Source organism: Pelecanus crispus, chromosome 6, assembly GCF_030463565.1.
Source record: "Pelecanus crispus isolate bPelCri1 chromosome 6, bPelCri1.pri, whole genome shotgun sequence".
NCBI lineage: Eukaryota > Metazoa > Chordata > Aves > Pelecaniformes > Pelecanidae > Pelecanus > Pelecanus crispus.
The window spans coordinates 30,060,770-30,079,172 of NC_134648.1; the positions used below are offsets into that span (position 1 = coordinate 30,060,770).

Below are 18,403 nucleotides of genomic sequence, written 5' to 3' on the forward strand. Positions count from 1 at the left end.
AGCTGCCATCTGAACTAAACTTAAAGGTGGCCTAACGTCATCTTTGCCCAACTCAGGCTCTATTGCCCTCAGGAGAGGACAGGGCAGAATCCAGCCTCTGGCTTTTGGGTGGACACAGTGGTGTTAAAGCTTGGGCAAGAATTATATCAGTTAACACAGTGTTGCCCTTGCCAGTGGAATATGTTGTCTTCCTGTCTTTGGTTTGGCACCTCTTATTTTGCTGCCTGGATAGGTCTCTGTACCAAAGGCTCGTTTCTTCCAGCTCTTTGTGTGACTGGACATCTTCAAGCACGAGTTGCTGTGGCTGCTCTGTGTGCCTGTCAGCTGTGTGTGCTGCTCTCAGTGCTGCTGGATCGCTTCCTAGAGCTTCTCACAATGCAGCAGAGCCAACATCGTCAGGCAGGGGTGCACTGCACAGCAGTGACAATGGAGAGGCTGCTGAGCTGACACAGACTGAATTGCATTTTCTCTGTCCTGCTAAGGACACCAAACCCACAGCTGGTAGTGAAGCCCCAGTTACCCCCGGCATGCAAACGAGCCCCTTCTGATGGAAGAAGGCAAGGTATTACACAGCCACAAGTGTTTGCAGCCAGAAAACTTGGACTGAATTCTTATGACTGACCACAGCCTGTCACAGAGATGAGGGACCCTGAGAGGTCTTCCAGTCTATCCCACTGCTCTAGGCAAGTTCAACTAAACCTGTGTCAGTCCTGACAGATGGTTGTCTGACTTGATCTTACTCCTCTGCAAAGTGATGAAGAATCCCCAGCTTTCCACATTAAATCTCTTATACGGTTTCACTATGCCCACTATAGGAAGGTTTTGCCTACTGGCTAATCTGAAGTTCCCTTATTCTGATTTTAAGTCTCATCTTCCTCATCCTCTCTTTCTGTTGCAAAGCTCTGCATTTCTCTTTTTCTCAGAGGCATGGGGCATCTTCAATCTGGGAGGGCTGCTGCTGAAGCATGTTACCAGACAAGGGAGAGCAGACCACCAGGGGCTCTCCCTGTTCAGACTTGACTCAGTGAGAGAGCAACCCCCAGTGCTGTCAGTCCAGACAGTCCAAGGAGCAGACACCCAAATAAGCACACGCTGTCCTCCCATTTCCTGTCTACATTCTGACCCTACTCTCTTTCCCACCCTTGGAGATGTATCTGGGGAGCAATTGGGTTACAGAGTCAAAAACACATAAGCCATCAGAGGGTCATGAGGGACTGAGGAGAAGGCATTTTGTGTGGACACATCTATGTTTTGCCGCCTCAGAGGATGCTTCAGAGGTATGGCCAGTCTATAACCACTGCAGATTTCACTGTATGTTGCTGGGTGAGGCATGCCAGGAAGCTTATCCTCTGCTCTAGGTACTCTGTACATAATGGGAAGCAGTTTGGCTGAAAGATATCCATAGCTGCCCTGGGCTGAGGAGGTGAGGCAAAGAGCGGTGAGGAAGCAGGACCTGTACAGGAGTGCAGGCACTAGCCCGAGCCTGGTCCAGTGCCTGCTGTTCTGTACAATCCTGGTTCCCCCTGCTCCTGGCATCAAATCACGCCCTGCAGAACTGAGGGCTGGTACGGAGCATGGAAGCAGTGGTCCATATGCGCAAACTATCCTGAAAGCAGACTGCACTGATAAGCAGGGTCACAGTGCACCCAGCGGCTTGCCCTAGCTGACCTGTGTTAGTGGGAACCATGTGGGAAGGGGCAGGATTTTGAAGTGTTTTGGACATCTGCAGAAAAGCTGGGAGCAAGCTGAAAAATAGCAAGCCTCAGCCAGCTCCAAGCCTAGACAGAGCCCAGGCATTCCTGAGGAGCTCTGCAGACCAAGCAGAGCTTGCTTAATGTTAAAGAAAAGCCATTCCTGGGTAATTAATTCAAAGTGAATGTCTAAAAGGACTGAGACTGGATGGAACTGTGCCAAAAGGACTGCACAGTGTTGCAAATACTGGACCTGACTCAGGGCTACACTAGAATATGACTCACATCCAATTACAAGCCAAGATAGCCCTGGAAAGATGGGTTGAATTATCCCACTGCAGGACTGGGTGCATAGATACCCCTATTCCTGCCACATTAATACTAGCCGTTACTCCCTGTATAGAGCTGATCTGCACTCTCAGACAGCAAGTGCCAGGTCCATCTCAAGCTCTCCTGGGTTATGCGATGTACACCCTGTGCTGGCCTCTGCCCAAGGATCAGTCTCACACTCCCTTCAGGAGAGTCATGGTCTTGCCTTGGAGACACTGCAGCTGAAGCAGGGCCATGTCCAGACAGAGGAGACAAGCAGAAGTGGTGACAAGTGCCTCAGAGAGGAGTCCCTGAGGTAGTTTCAGGCAGGCAAACTTCATTTGTCTGCTTTCTACAAACTCAAGCGTTTTGCTTCTCTCATTCCCAAGCCTCAACTCCTCCTATTCATTTGCGTGGGCAAAATAAAGATGTGTCTATGCGTTTATGCTGGTTTGTTTTTTTGTTAGTTGCCTGGTTGCCTGTTCGGGCTGAGTGCCCTCCAAGACTGTACGGGGGTTAAAGCTGAGGAAAAAGAAATGTAAATGGAAAGCTTTTTTGATACTAAGGCAGAGCTTGCTTGGCCTGCCATGAGCCTCTCTGAGTGGCCCCTAAGGAATGTGGCACTGATGGCTGCACCCTTTGCAGGGACCAAAGGGGCAGCGGAGGCCAGCTCCTCTCCTCCTGCCTTGGCCTTTGTACCAGAGAGCTGGGATCATTCCTGGCCATGAGAGGGAAGCCTCTGTCCCAGGTCTCACTCTCGCCCAAAGGAATGGCTTTCTTCTGTGTATACTGAGCCTGTGCCACTGCTTTTTCAGGCAGCCTGGTGTCCATCAGCTGTTGGGACACCCACACAGTTCCACAAATTACAGGACTCTCTGCAAGGACAGCTCTAAAAATATCCAGCCATCATAAATTATCCTGAAATGAATTGTTTTAAAAATAGGTTTTGAAATGACTGTTCCTCTCTGTCTCCTGCTAAAAGATCTGCTGGTAAAGAAGCCACTTAGCTTTCCACATGTACTAGCACTGGTTGCAGCCAGAGACTCATGCTTCCCATATTCAAGCCAAAACCCTGCTGGCTGATGCCAAAACAGACCTGGATCTAGGGCATCCACACCCAGGTTTGCAGGGTCCTAAAGAGACATTGCCTACTGCTTGCCAGAAGCTGGCAGCACATCGAACCACAACCAATTATTATCCTTGTAAATAAGTTAGCCCAGCAAAGGAGCAATGTGATTGTCAGAGCACAAACTGAAGGAAAAAATGTGGGCTGCATTTGACAACAGCAGATCAAATTCTTCCCTGGATTAGCCACGCGCAAGCCCAAGGAATAGCCAGTTTGTCCTTATATATGGAAGCCAGCCAGAGCCTCCGCTAACAGATGTGCCCCAAGCTGTGGGCTGTGCACGTCTCATGCTCACCGTTAGCATTATCTTCAGTCTTGACAGGCACGAGGGGGCTCTGGGGAGCAGAGTCTCCACTGAGGGAGTAGCTGTGCTCTGCCTGGATGCCTGGAGTGGGTGGATCCAGGTCCATGTCCAGCAGCGGGTTCTTCTCAGCCAGTACTGGGTCATCGAAGAAACTGCTGAAGAGGTCGTTGGAGAAATCCTCCATGTTGTCGGAGAAGTGATCCAGGTTCTCTGAGAAATGCTGAGGAAAGAGAAAGGGAGAGAGAGCATTACTGTCAACTCCAAGAGAGATCTGAGAGCCTGCCCCTGCTATGAGAGCCAAACCTCAGCAACAGCCCTTTTTGGATGGGGAAGAAGCAATTTCTATCCCTTGCCTGCATCAATCTGATAAAAACACCTTGAATTACAATAGAAAGGGCCGTGGTGCTGTACATCTTCTCCGCCTGTTCATCTACGCCACAAACACTCATGAAACTCTTCCATATTCTCACATGTCCCCCTTCCTCCGTGGGCACCTATCTTCAGCTTCCTAGCATCATCTCACTGTGACAACGAGCTGAACAGAGCACAAAGCAAGAAATCCCTGTGATGACAAAATACAAGTGTGACAGAAAATCATGGTCTTCAGCACCTGTCCTTGGTGACAGACACTTTCTCATGTTCTCTGCCAGCAGCAATAGGCACTCTGATGCCCCAGAGAACATCAACCCAGCTGCTGATTTCTATCAGAGAAAAAAAAAATCAGTTGGATCAACATAACAGGAAGGCCCCCTGTTGTATTTAATTTCCTCTGGGATTTCACAGCCCCTCTGTGGACCATATGAGGCTGTCCTCCAGCCAGAGAATGCCTGTGAAATTCTGCTCCCCGATGAAGTTTAAACACTACAGATGGGCTGTTAACAACAAACAATCATTCCACTAATCATTCCAGTAACAGTCAGTAAATCTGGCCAGTGCTGCTGCAGAGCTGGGCTCCCGATGCTACAGGGAACCTGTTTCCTTTGAGGCATATCCTCCTATTCAGAAGTCAAATCACTAACTTTTCCATTTGCTACAACAAAGCATTGGTTGGGCAGGGAGAAAAATGATGGTTGCCAAACACCAGCTGAAAAATTATCCCATTTGTTGGCAGATTGAGGCTTCTGGCTCAGGGAGAGGAAAGAAAAGACAGATACATTCAAGTGACTATATTACACAGACGGAACTGTGTAACTTAAATGAACTGGAGAGAACTCAGCAGAGTCAGACTGGGTCCCCCCCCACCTGGAAAAGCATCTGGGTGGGCAGAAAGGCATTGAAAGCAGCATATTGAAATACCACGAGCAACAGGGTATGGATGAGAGAGAGTGGGAGAGAGCACGCATGTCCTAGAGTAGAGACATGAATGCCAATGAATTCCAGTGTGAGAGCTGAGCTCAGGAAAGAGCCCGGCTCCTAGAGGAGCATGGGCTACATGCAGTCCTTTCCTTCCCCAGCACTAGGACTGAGGGAGGAGTTGGCCAGAGGACCCCGGATGCTGGAGCCTGCAGGTTCCTGTTTCTACAGGAAAGCATATTTGTTTTATCTGAGCACAATATCACTCTGTCAACATTACACTGGATGTCAAAGTGTTGAGGTGAGGCTGGGGAGTGAAGCAGGCTCCAGCTGAACAGACCCAGGCTTCCCACCAAGCTGGGGACAGAGATGGTGAGCTGCAGCAATCTCCAATGTTCCAGTGCCCTTCACCCTCCAACATCAACCCTCAGTCACTCAATTTAAAAACTCAGATGCCCACAGAACATACTGGAAGTGGGGGGCAGTCCCTGCTGCCTACATTCTGCCTGACACAAGGTTTCTCTCCCTTCACTTCCTTCCCACTTGTCCTGTCTTCCCACTGCCTGGAGTGACAGCCTGACACACCACCATCTGAGGCTCCCCTGGCAGGGCAGGCACTGCATGTGCAGGTAAGGCAGAGAAGGCACACTCATGCTAGATCCCAGTGCTGAGGCCCCCCTTGGGATGTCTGGGCTGAAGTTTTCTCCACTTGTTCCCATACTGGAAGCCGGGTTGGTGGGGTAGCTTGGTAAAATCTACCCAGCCATTTCCAAGTTGCCTAGAAGCATTCCTGCACTTGAATCAAGCATCAGAAAACACCTCCCATCTGTGCTGAGCATAACTGTTCTTCAGAGGGAGCTGAGTCAGCAGATGGAACTAGGTTAGATACTTATCTAAAAAGCACTGGAAAACAGGTTTTGTCCTATCCTACAGCACGGAGGGGTAAAGAGTTTGGAGTCCTGAGCATTAACCCCAGAGACTGCCTGCTCATGTAACAGCTGTTCTTTGTCTTGCTTTCTCTAAACAACACAAGCAAACACAGGATATGAACATGATAGCCTTATGGTAAGGGTGAGAATGTAACTGCAGAGAAGTGAAGGGATTCAGAGTTCTGGCTGCCAACGCACCATAACAGCACAGCAGAGCTGGGATCCAACAAGAGGCACTCAAATCATATATACTGTTGTAACCATCAAAACTAGAACTACCATGTAACCCTGGAAGAGAAGCAGGGCTGGATGGACAGCTGCAGGGAGAGCTGTCTGCAACTCTGCCACATGCTTCAAATTTCTTTCACAACTGTGCATTAACAAAGGTAGAAGTGGGAGGGAAGAGAGTCAAGAAGATGCATTTATGCAGCAGTTCCACACCCTATTTTTTAGCAGCATCCCACCCATGCTTAGAACGAGGATCTCTTGGTCAGTCAACAGTCTTCCCATTGTAGGACAAACCTACCCAGAGGGAAGAGGTGCAGATGTGCCTCTGGTTTTATCCTGAAACCAAAAAATCTCCCCAGCAGTGGCTAAGGGGTGAGAGATGAGCAATGAGTGCAAGGGGCTGAGTACCAGAGCCTTAACACAGTCACCAACATTGGCAGGAGTAATTGCAGATTTCTGGTTCTTCTTTTAGACACCACACAGCAGGCTTACTGGAGGACCTCGCTGCTTGGAAGTGAGAATGAAGGCAACACTGTTCTCCCAGAGGTGCAGGAGTTCAGGTCCCCAAGAGCCCATTCTCTCCCAAGAGACAGAGACCTACTGCACACTATGGGAAAAACATGGGTGATAAGCAGAGAATGAAACTCACACCCTCCCTGGGAATCCAGAAATGTTGGGGCACGTACCCCTCTCTGGGCTCCTGGATCTTATCCTCCAGCACAACTAAATACTGGCAAAGCCTTCTCATCAAAGCAGTCCTCTTTCAGCTCTCGCCAATCACACATATACCAGTCCAACATCTCCCGACACAGACAATGGAGAGAAGGGAGCTAGCCTATGAGACTGGGAATAACTATGGTTATTATCAAAGAGGGCACCAAGGATCAGACGCCCTCAAAGAGGGAGAGCACCCAGAGCTGTCACAGAGCTGGAGACTGCTATTTCACTCAAAGGCAGCAGCAAGAGGCAGAGGAAAGCAGAAGGAAGGGTAAAGCAAACAATGATAATGACATGGCTTTGTAGCTGGCTATATCCACAACGGAGACTACAGGACAAGCAGGAAGCTGAGCCACCATGTCCCAGCAAGACTGCTATGTCTCTTGGGTTGGCTTTGTTCTCTCCTGAGGCCAACAGGTATTGTTAACTTCAGGACAGATAATGGATTAGTAAAGAGAGCCATGCATGCAACCACATGGTAAGAGGAGAAAGTGTCCTCTTGTCCAGATCCAACTGTGATGCACATCGTGAGGAGCAGCCCAGAGCTTAGTTTGGATAGATGCCATCAAAACCACTCCTAATTAGTTTAGATGGAGCCCGCTAACCTAGAATATGCAAGTTCTGTCCCACCCAGCCTCATTGTGGGATCTGCACCTATCTGGCAAAACTCAGAGAAGGCTTCAGCTGTACTCTTCCTTAATGGGTGTGAGAGCGCAGGCTCCGGGGAACTGCAGGTCCCGGCATGTGGTGTCTCAAGGCTGTGTGGATCACAGTAGACCATGGCAGGGTCAGTGCTCTGAGTTTCTGAGTGATAAACAGAAGCAGATTTATCACCTGACCAAATGGACAGTAGCTTTATCCTGGTTGGAAGGTCACATGCCAAAGGAGGTGCTGGGCAGCCACCCAGGCTGAGGCCAGCACAGCTGAAGGCCTACATGTGCTGCCACTAAATGAAATGACTGTGCTGGGCTTTGGAGAGACTTTTGCTGACACTGTGGCAATGAAGATCTCAGCAGACCAGAGGCATATGTTGGTGGAAGGTCCAAGAAGGAGTCCACAGTACTCGGACATGAATGAAGGCAGGATGTACAGAGAAGCATGAGCAGAGCAGGCTCACCCTCTCACAGCCTCTTCAAGGCCTAGACTCTCTCCTCGAGAGCACCTTCCAGCCAGGCTGAAATCAGCCAGCTCCCGCTTCTCAGGGAATTGGCCAAGAATTTCTAATTGTGACAATGAAGGACTCTGCAACTCTGCTGAGATTCTCCTTTAAGACATCTCAAGTAGCTTTCACGCAGATGGGCCCTGCTTGAGCAAGAGGGACCAGTCAACTGGGAAACGTGATCCTTACCATCCTGGCCCAGAGGGAGCGGGTGTGAAGTGTACTGGGGGAAAACAGCTTCCAGATGGGATACGAAGCTTCACAGCACAGTCTCATTTTGCATTATTCGCTCCTGCTATCTCCCCCTCCCTTTCACACCCTCCTTCCTTCTCCTTCTAACTATGCTCCAAAGCCAAGAAATAGCACGAGATGTGTTTCCAAAGCTGTATTACCAGTGAGCGGTCAGGGAGGGGGCAGCCAAGGGACAGAAACGCAATGGCGAGGATGTGCTGTATTTCCTGATCCAAGCCCGATTTCTGGCTGCCTGTCCCCCCCCCCCCCCCCCCCCCCCCAGTTCTGGGAGGACAGGGAGGCAGCACCCGAAGGGCATGAGCCAGCGTGCACAGGTACAGGGAGGCAATGACCACTGCTATCTCCAGGCCCAACAGAGAGCCTTAAGCTGCTCTGGTGCCACAGGAGAATCTGCTCAGGCTGAGGCCACCTCAGCCATGGGGAGAGAGTGCGGATCTGTCAGCTGCTGGCTCCTGCTCCCTCCCACTCGTGGTGACCGACATAGGCACTGACTCTTCCAAACATATTTCCACCACATGTTTTCACCCTGACCTCATGCTTAGGGTTGTCTAAATAGCACACTGTATGTGCGTGCGTGCACTTCTCGTTCGAACACCCTTTCCTGTTGTACAACAGTTATCTTGGGATCTAATATAAGGCATCCAGACATCCAAATGCAAGCTCTCTATTTCTCCCCACCCAGAGCTGGTGTTAGACCTCTGGGGGCATTAAGCCTTTTCCTCTGCCCGGTTGCGCCGGTTGTGCACAGGATGCCTGGAGGTGCCACTCTTGTAGCCCAGTGGCACCAACACACGGCTGATAGGGGACGGTTTCCTCTCCCTGGATCCACTTCTCCTCTGTGGTCATCCTGGCTGCATCTGTCCCTCTCTTTCCTTTGACTGTGACTTTCCCCTTCCCACCTCCAGCTGAGTTGTTTGGAGACAATCTCCCTTCAGGATCAGCCTGGTTCTCACAGCCTGCCTGCTCCCACCACAATGGTCTTGCTCCAAAGGGAAAGCGGCAAGGGGCTAATCCAGCTGGGCGGCAGCCCAGGCCCAGGAGACGAAGGGCCTTTGCAGGTTGGAGGTTCTGCTCGTGCTGGCAGGCAGTGCAGATGGGGAGGGGATTCTTCTGAGTTTTCTCTTTTCTTTTTGAAAGTATTTTTCCTCTTTGCTTGCCAAGATAAATCTCCTGTCCCAGCTGTGACATCTGCATTTCCCTTCTCTGCTTTCACTAAGGAATGAAGCCCCCTGCACTCCAGCTTCACAGCCGAGGTTTCCTTTACATTCCAGGAAAGAAGAGCCCATACACTCCAGACAGTCCTTCTGCTCTCTTTAAAATGCAGTGAATTTTAGACCGTATGAAAGTGAAGGTCTTGACAGCATTAATGAGATCCAGGCAGGATGGACAGATGCTGCGCACTTCTCCTCAACAGTCTGGTCGGTGCATCTGCACCCCAAGGGGCACAAGTGATCATCCAACCACTTCTTGGCTCTCTCAACCCCCTCTGATGCCCCTCTGTCCTGACCCGTATTGCTCTTGATCTCTCCCCTCACATACCGCAGCTCCTTGCTGCTCCATGCCTGGTCTGCCCAGGCCCCCCGGTCTGCATGGATAGCTTGCCACTGACCCGCTACCCCCTTGATGTTCCTGCTTCACTGCGTGGCATGGCTGAAGCACTTTAGGCCAAACCACCTCCAAACCCCGCTATTTCCCTCCAGCAGCAGGACAGCATCCAAACAGCAGCACCCCTCAGTCTTTCACAGAGACTGCCGGCAATGCCCAATGATTACTTTCAGCATCAAGACCTTGGACTGTACGGTGAACCAAATGCTTCCCTGACACCCAGCCTCCAAGTGGCAGAGGGTATGACTGAACCTGGTCTGGAACTGGGCCCAGAGTTTATTGCTGTCTGTAGAACAATGCAGAATGACAGAAAGAGGGCCGGGGTTCGGGTCACTGAAAGCAAGGCAGGTGACCTGCTTCCCCACAGGCGAGCTGTGCCATCAGCTCCCTCCCTGCAGGGACTGCATGCATGCAGCCCCTCAGACCAAAGGTGCTACAAGCCATTACTCCTCGGTGGCACCGGCGGCAGCCGTGTCTCCTGTGCCTTGCAAAGTCCCAGCAAGGCTCAGGCACAGCTTGCCGTGGAAACCTCCTTCCACCGCGCATCGGTGCCAAGGACCTGGATTTACAATTTCCAGCGCTAGGCGCCACAAGACCTAGGAGGGACGACAGAGGCTCAAGACACAATCAGGAGAAGGCGATTGAGGGAGCGATGCCAAGGCAAGACACTACCCTGAAGCGAGGGAGCAGCAGCGATCCGGCCCGCCGAGGTCCCCGCCTGGTCCCCGGGTGCCCGCAGCCGCTTCACGCCCCGCCACCCCCGTCAGGCGGAGCGGCCCGAGGCTCCGGGGTGAGCGGAGCGCCCAGCGCGTCCCCGCTGCTCCCGGGTCCGAGGGGCGGCCGCTGGGTGCGGGGAGCCACCCCCCCCCCCTCCCCCAGCCGCCGGCGGTTAACGGTCGCCGCGGCACGCTTCCAACGGCCGGCAGCGGCGGCCGCCCATTGGCCGACGCCGCCAAGCGGCGGCCAATGGGAGGCGGCTGCCAGCGGAGCCGCGCGAGGCGGGCGGGAGGAGTGCAGGGTTAGGACGGAGCGGTCCGCGGCCCGCCGCGCCTCGCCACCTCGCCCCGGCTCCCCCGGGTGCGGTGCCGCGCTGCCCGCACGGCTCGCCTGGACGCCGAAGCCGGAGGGGACGCCGAGGTCGAGGGGCAGAGACCTCGCCTTTGCCCCTTCATGGCTCCTTCTCATCCGGTGATGGCCTAACGGGTGCCTCATCGTCCCAGCCTCTCCGGGAGACTCACCCTTTCGGGTACATACTGCTCCCACGGTTTGCAGTAACCTCCATGGCAGGCAGAAAGCGTTTGCGTTTTCCCCCCCCCCCGTCCCCCACAACCCCAGCAGGGGTGGGGGGTGGGGGGGGGAAATATGTCAGCTGACAGAATGGGTGATGTTGTTTGAAAACACACGCACAATACAGGCCACGTCAAAATGCTGTGGCCATGATTGCAATACCCAGCTCAGACGTTGCGAGCCTGCCATTCATTGGGGAGGAATCTTGGGACGCAGGCACGGGCGGAGTGGGCAAGTTAAATCTTTAACGTAAATGTTTTTGCCCCTGAAAGGAAACAAAAAAAAAAAAGAAAAAGGTACGTGAAAAGTTGCAATCTGCCAGCCTGTGGCTGGGTCTCCCGGGAGGCATGGAAGGCACCTGCTGCTGCAGTGGCAGAAGAGTCATGGACCCTGGTGTACCCACACGTGGAATGAGTGTGCTCAGCATAAACGGGATTAGCAGCCAGTGTGGGCAGTGGTGATGTGGAAGGGACTGGACGCATCCTGCGAAGGGAATGACTGGAGCAGGGCAGAGCCCAGGGCAAGGTAAATCAAAAGACAAGTGGCATCATGGTGTGGCCACAGCGGTGTGGCCATCTGTGTGCCCTCAAACCACCTGCAGATGCAGGTATACATGTGCTAGGGAGGAAGGGGAACATGTCAGCTTCCCCTAGGGCAAACCAGGCTCCACTGGCCTCGGGTGGAAAGCAGCTACAGTACAGTTTGCCTGTTGCATGAGACTCGCTGAGTGTGCAGAGACAGAAGCACCTCTCCTCCCAGCAGCAGCACCCTGGAGGATAAAGAGGAATGCCTCTGCTTTCCAGCGAGCTTTTGCTGCGTGTATGCTACATATGCAATGAACGTCCCAAATTTCCCTTGGCTTACCACTCCCTTGCAGCCGACTCTGATAAAAAAAATTAGAGCAGGACTTAAACCATATGCAGAAGTGGACACAGCTCTCTCAGGATGAAACATTTAGATCAGCTGCTCTTAACCCTCATTTGGCAGAAGATTTGGGGGCTATTTCTAGGAGTCCGTGAAAGGTAAATAAAAAGTTTGTCCTTCAAGGCCTTTCTTGAGCTCAGAGAACTGAAGACACCTGCTTGCCACAAAACAAAGCCGCCTTTATCTCTGAGCTGTCGTGGTGGCAGCTGGACTGTGTTTGAACGGAGATGCGTGGGACGTGTTCTCCGTGGGAACGCAGGTACCCCTGGGCAAGCTGGCAGGGGTCTCTTCCTCTTCTTTGCCCCTTCCCAAGCTGAGGTCAGCACAGTCTCTGGGCAGAGACTTCACACGAGCGGTAGCTCTGAGAGAAAGAAGCTGTATCGTCATAAACCCCTCCAGGTCTCTGCCCTCTTGTCTGAATTGGTGCTTTACCTCTTTGTGTTAACTTGGCAGCCTCAGCTGAGTTTGCAGCAGGCTCCCAAAGATACCCTAACTCCACACCATGATGGGGGGCCAGGAGTCTTTCAGCTGCTGTAGCATCAGGTGGAGGAGGTTAATGTGAACTTTATCCTATTATGTGTGAAAACATTAATCCATCATCTTTGGGAAGACCCTATCTGCTATGTTACCTTGATCCACCTCCACCCAGGCGTGCCCTTTGCAGAGCCCAAACACATCCATCCCTTCTCAGTCCCCACAGAGGCACAGCAGCCAGAATGCAATTGAGCGTCTGCAGCCATGCCCACTGGCATGCGGCACCCCTGCACAACCTAGGGCTGCAGCTCTGGCCCAGCTCTGCAAATCTAGAGGCAAAATCTACCCTGAGAAAGCCCACATGGATTTAATTCTGTATGGCACGTCTGCCTGGACAGTTTAGGAAAAAGTTCTGCTTGATGGAGAGGGAAACATGGTGCAATGAAAGGCAGCAGGCAGGGCAAACGAAAGCAAATACTGCTTTACTCTGCATGACTCTCTTTGAACTACGCTGCCATGCTGCAGTGAAGCCAAGCTCACAGTATCCCTGAAAAACACGAAATACAGTTGAATACAATTAAAAATAAATTAGAGAGGTGCAACTGCTCAAGCCAGTCACCAGTCAGTGGGATGGGGAATTTTATTCAATAACCACAATAACTGGAATAAATGCCACTCCACCATTTCTTCTTGGAAGCTTCTGGCCCTGCGACCAGAGTCAGCAGATCGCTGCTCCTACACAGCTTGTCACCCCCATACCTTTATGGGCCTTTTCTCTGCATCTTGCAAGAAAGGCAATCTAAGCAATGAGAAAGGTGCCCTGGGAGACAGAGGAAATCTGCTTTGGGAGATAACCAGAGAAGGAGGAAAGGTCTGTATTATCTTTACAATCAATCAGCTTCATTTGTCTCATTGAAACTGTTTCTCTTTAGTGCTCAGAGAGCAAAATTGGGGATAATTCACATTTTGTCCCCTGGCAGGTCCCTGGAGACCCATAAAGAAAAGCAGGCCTTGGAAGAGGAAGATAACTGTACTCTGTTCAAGTCCAAAAGCTGAGGCATGCAGCTAATACCAAACATTACTGGTGGCTTTCATTCCTTGGGCCTTTGTAAAGGGCAATTACAGAGCAACTAAGTCTGGACCAGCTGATTTGTGACTCAAGGATGTGAGGGATTTTCACCCAAAATCTTGGGAGAGCAAGAGCTGGGACTCTCTTCAGTGGCCAGGCTGGGCAAGAGCTGGGTTTTGCAACCAGCAGACTGAATGGGGTCCCGCACCAGGACTGTTTTCAAAGCAATTCAGCTTGGAATGCAGATTTCTGACCTGCTGCCAATATCCCAGTGGAAAATCTGTGCCCTGAGCAGCAGATAGGAAATTAAACTTCAGCTCCAATGCTGAGGGTATCATTTTCACCTCAGTGGTGGAGCTGCAGAAACCAGAGTCTCTGGAGAATGAGGAAACCCTTCCTAGCCCATGAAGGGCAGTAACACCTCTCAGACCATTCGTCACTACTGGGCCAGCATCCTGGATTAACACTATCCCAGGGGAGAATGAAGGTGTGATGTTGGTGAACAAGGGGTCAAAGTCCTGTGTTTCCAAAGATCAGGATGCAGATCTGACTGGTCAGAGATAATGCAGTCACTTCAGCCATGGGATGAAAATCAAGGCTGAAGGAGAAAGGCAGCCTGTGCAAACCCTTTCCCAACACCTGGCTCTCTAGCTACCCTCTCTCCAAGCTGGACTCCTCCACGACAAGGCCCAGCAGCCGGGTACCCTGTAGCTGCTGAAAAGAAGTAGAAACATGAAGATGCCTGGGATCATGTGCTCAAGTAAAGTCAGAAGCTACTGGGAAGAAAAGATCCCATGTTCCTTTGAAGACAGGAAACCTATTATGCCCTGGAAACCTGCCCTGAAAGCTCCTGTGTCTGAGATTGAGCAGGCATCTGCACCCCAGCATTGGAGGGGTGTCTGCAGAAACCAGTATATTTGGGAATCCATTTTCTGGACATCCCTGGAGCAGCGCAAGGAAATGATGGATGGCTTCATGGGTTTTAGGGCCTGGAGGAACCAGTCTGGTAATCAAATATGGTTCCTGACATAGCTGAGTGCAGCAGCTATATTCATGCCTCCTGCTTCAAACTTATCTGCAACTGAGCTTCACAGAAAGAAACACCTCATCTCAGTTTAAAGGCTTCAGATAAATCCACCCCTTTCTAAATAAAAACTGTTGTAGAAGCTAACTACAGTCCCCAAACAAGTCATTGCAAAGAGGGACTCTAGCTTAAGCCTCCAAAGTGTTTTCTCAGGCTTTTTGCTCTTAGATGAACAAGTCCTTACTACCAGAGGTCTTTCTGAGAACAAAACCAAGTCACCCTTGAATCTGTGGAGTGTGGTATGGCATGGCCACCATACCAGGTTATTCTGCAGACAGTAGAAACAACACTGGTCTCATTTCAGGCAGGGAGAACTTGAGGACTTATTTAATGATGGCAGGTTGTGGTCATGTAACACCACGTTAGCAACAGATTCAAAGATTAAATTATCTTTCTTTACAACTAATTGCTACACTTTAACATAATCACATCACAGGTGGGAGTGAGTGATTCCTGTGGCAAAAGAAGTTACAGCCCTGCCATGGTGGCCGGTGCTGCAAAGGAATAACAAAGGCCGTGTGAGCCCTAGAAAATTAAGATAAAATCTGCAGTGGTTTGGCTTCTGGGCATCCTTTCAGACATGGCCTTATTATGCAGGTATATAATCCAGGACCAGAAGCAACAACAACCTCTTAGTATCTATCATGGGTTTATGTGCAACAAAAGAGAAAAAGCCTCAGTGAGATCTTCCCCTTCTGTCCCTTAATCCCAATGCCAAGTGACATTTCCTAAGGATGGAGTTCTCCATATATATGAAATCCTTCCCAAGTGCCTGGTGTGTGTCTCAGCGCAGATGCACCGAGCCCCTGTTACTGCCTGGATGCTCACAGCACCAAACCTTTTCATGCCACCTTCTTCCCTCATGCCTCCGCTGCCTGGTTCTCCCCTGCTTCACTCCTCCATCGCCTTCCTCTCATCTCCTCTCTCTGAAAGGGTGCACACATCTGGCTTGCCTTTACTGTGCGATAAATCTCACCCTGCATCTTGGGTTCATTTTCTTAAAGTTTTGAATGGTGTCTTGGAAATGCTGTTGGACAATAGGAGCTCTTTGAACCCAGGCCAGCTGGACGGGACTCCTTCCATTGCAGCTGACATGCAGGCTTTGGCGGTCTTTCTCGACTCTTTCCTCTTGTCTCTTTTCTGTACAGCATTTGAATTGTCCTCAAACTTTATTTTTGGAGTGGGCAGTGCGTTTCTGAATCTTTTCATCATTATATTATAATTAATTATGGTCATGGCTATTTCTCTTTCTGCTGGCACTGCTGGGTGGATCTCTCCTCTCTCACTTAATGTCTTGGGTAAGACTACCTTGGCTGCAACCCACTTAAGCTGTGACTCAGAATCCCTGGCCCACTCCCAGGAGGGATGCAAGAGTTTTGCCAGTCAGTTTATAAAGAGGCCATCGTTTTCCTCAGCTACTCTCTCGCTCAGCAGAGCTGAGTCGGGTGGAAAAGCTCAGCTCTGTGGTTCCAGTGAGTCCATCCCTGGTGGACAGGCTGTCCCTGGGGTATTATGAAAGCAGAGCCCTGCTCCCTCCGGGTACAGCCAGGACAACTTCTGAACCAGGCGATAGGATTCTCCGCTGAACAAAATTTTGCTCCCTTGGGGTCACTGCGCTGAGCTTCCCTGTTCCCAAGCCCCTGGAGGAAACAAAGCTAAGTGAGGCATGTGGGCAGGATGAGGCATCGTGAGGGAGGGAGTACTGTGTACTCATGTCAAACTGTTGCCTAATGGCTCATCACACAGCTCCCACATCTCTTGAGTCAGAGCAGAGAACAGCATACTCTGAAGCAGGCCCCTCATATTGCTGGGTTTGAGGTTTGCTTGCAGCAGTGGTACGCTGTAGAGAAATCCCATCTTCATCCTCTGGGCATCTCAGACCTTTCCAGCCATGCAGGAGGGTGGGAGTTGCTCTGTTTCTGAAGGCAGGAGGGGACCTACGGCTCTACTGTTTGCCCCACCCCCTATTGAATTTATGTAGTGAAGAAGACCACTTTGCTCCTGTGTGGCTCCTGTAACTTAAAGATGTTCAAACAGCATGCTTTTATGGAGGCGGATGTGCAAACCCTCTTCATTTCATGTGCTGGGAAGGACTCAAGAAAAAAAAGAGATGGCTGGCCTTGATGAGGCATGGCTGCCTCCCACAGACCATGGAGGGAACGCGAGTCTGAATCCTTCCCGTTAGACTGCACTGCCTCCTGGAAATGGCAATGAGTGATATAGGGAAAGAGATCACAGGCATGCCCCTAGCAAGGGTGGGTGCTTGGCAGCATCGGGCCACATCCTCCCCAGCTCCCCTTCCCATGTGCCGGGAAGCCCACCTTCTTCACAGGGCAGCCGAGAGCCCTGGTGCTCCCTGGTGCTGGCATTAGTAAGGGAGAGGGACTGAGATCATTGGTTGCTTTGTACTCATATCTACAAAAGGAAGGAATAGGTCTTGGGTCAAATCAAATTCTCCTTCCTCCCATTCTGCTGCAAGACCCAGCAGGGCAGGGAAGCCCACGAGTGGCCAGGAAGGAGGATCTCACCAGCCCTCTCTGAGCCGATGTTGAAGGCTGAGCCGACTCCTGAGCTCAGCCACAGCAGCCCAGGCACCAGGCAGAGGTGTCACCGTCTCTCCAGCTGTGGCATGGTGCAAACCACAGCTGGTCCCTGTGTAGGGGTGTTCCTCCCCGGCTGGCAGGCTGGCCGTGGCTGGCCTCCGCTCCACGCCAGCGGGGTGGCATTGCTTCTTCAGCTTGAGGAATGCAAACCGCCCGAGCTGCTCTTGAGGATCGGCCAGGAAAAGTCCACAAATAGCAACAGGAAATCAAAATGCCCGCTCCAGACATGCACCAGATACAAGGCCATCCAGCACAAGGAGAAAAATCAAACGCTGGACGATGGAGATTACATCATGCTGTGGATAAACCTGTGAACCCATCCAGCTGGAGCCATGCCAACAGGTCCAGATGGCTCAGGAATGCTAACTGCATAGCTACCTCTCTCTTGTCTTTGCTTTTTCTTCCCTTTCTTTCCCTATTCTCCATCCCTCCTGGCCTCCTTCCCTCTTCCCTTTCCCAGAATAAATAAATAAATCCTCTGGCAACCCTACATAATCCAATTTAATCGAATATCAGAAAGGCATCTGAGACCAGTGGATGGGGCACTTACACGTAGATATCGAGGCTGCTGGGTGACCTCACCACGCTGCATAGCTGCTGGGGTTGACATAGTAATGTGTGCCTTCATCTCACCTGGGACTTCAGCCCCTGGCTACAAAGGAGGAGGTTGCCAGGGCAGCTCCCTGGAGCCTGAAACACGCAGAAAAATTAAGAAATGAGCATTGCTCCTGCTCTGCTGTGGCTCACCCCAGCTGCTTACAGCTGCCACTGACTGCTCGCCGTGGCTGTAGTTATGGGGGGAGGGAGAAAACAGTTTTGCTCTCACAGCTAGCAGCCTCTGGCTACCACCCTGGTACTAATTAGCAACAAAGAAAGGAGTGCAGCACCCTCTTTTCCCTCCCCAGCGTTGACCAGAGCTCAGCTTTCTCCCAGTGTGATAAAAACAGGGCTTGAAGACATGTAAGAAAAGAATGAAAGGTGTGTGCTTTGCCGAGTCTGAAAAAGGGCTGCAGGCCATTTGCTCATTATTTAATGGTAATCCAGCTGCTGGACTACTGCCAACTATATCTGACAAATCCTGAAGAGCAGGAGAGGCTTCAGAGAATGGGAAAGCAACCTTTGCATCGCTCTTCCCAGTAGACGATGGCGATCCTAACTTTACAACAGGTCAGGCAGACTTACTGTGGTGAAAAGGCACCTCCAAAGAGAAAGGGAAAGCACAAAACCATGTGCTGAGCCGCAGGAGGGACTCACATCGGTCTTGAATGCCCTGCTAGGGGACGGATAAAGCCATGGCACTCTGGTACTTTCAGCTTCCTTCTCAGATACAAACCAGATGAGATACACTT

General features: G+C 51.3%; 1 protein-coding gene across 1 annotated transcript in view; it reads right to left on the minus strand.

Annotated features, from left to right (window-relative positions):
• The window catches only part of CREB3L1 (cAMP responsive element binding protein 3 like 1), a 43,887-nt gene that overhangs the window by 15,630 nt on the left and 9,854 nt on the right, over nucleotides 1–18,403 (minus strand). Inside the window, exon 2 of the mRNA XM_075713239.1 lies at nucleotides 3,422–3,650. Coding sequence (XP_075569354.1) covers nucleotides 3,422–3,650 — 229 coding nt within the window. The remainder of the gene's footprint in view (nucleotides 1–3,421; nucleotides 3,651–18,403) is intronic.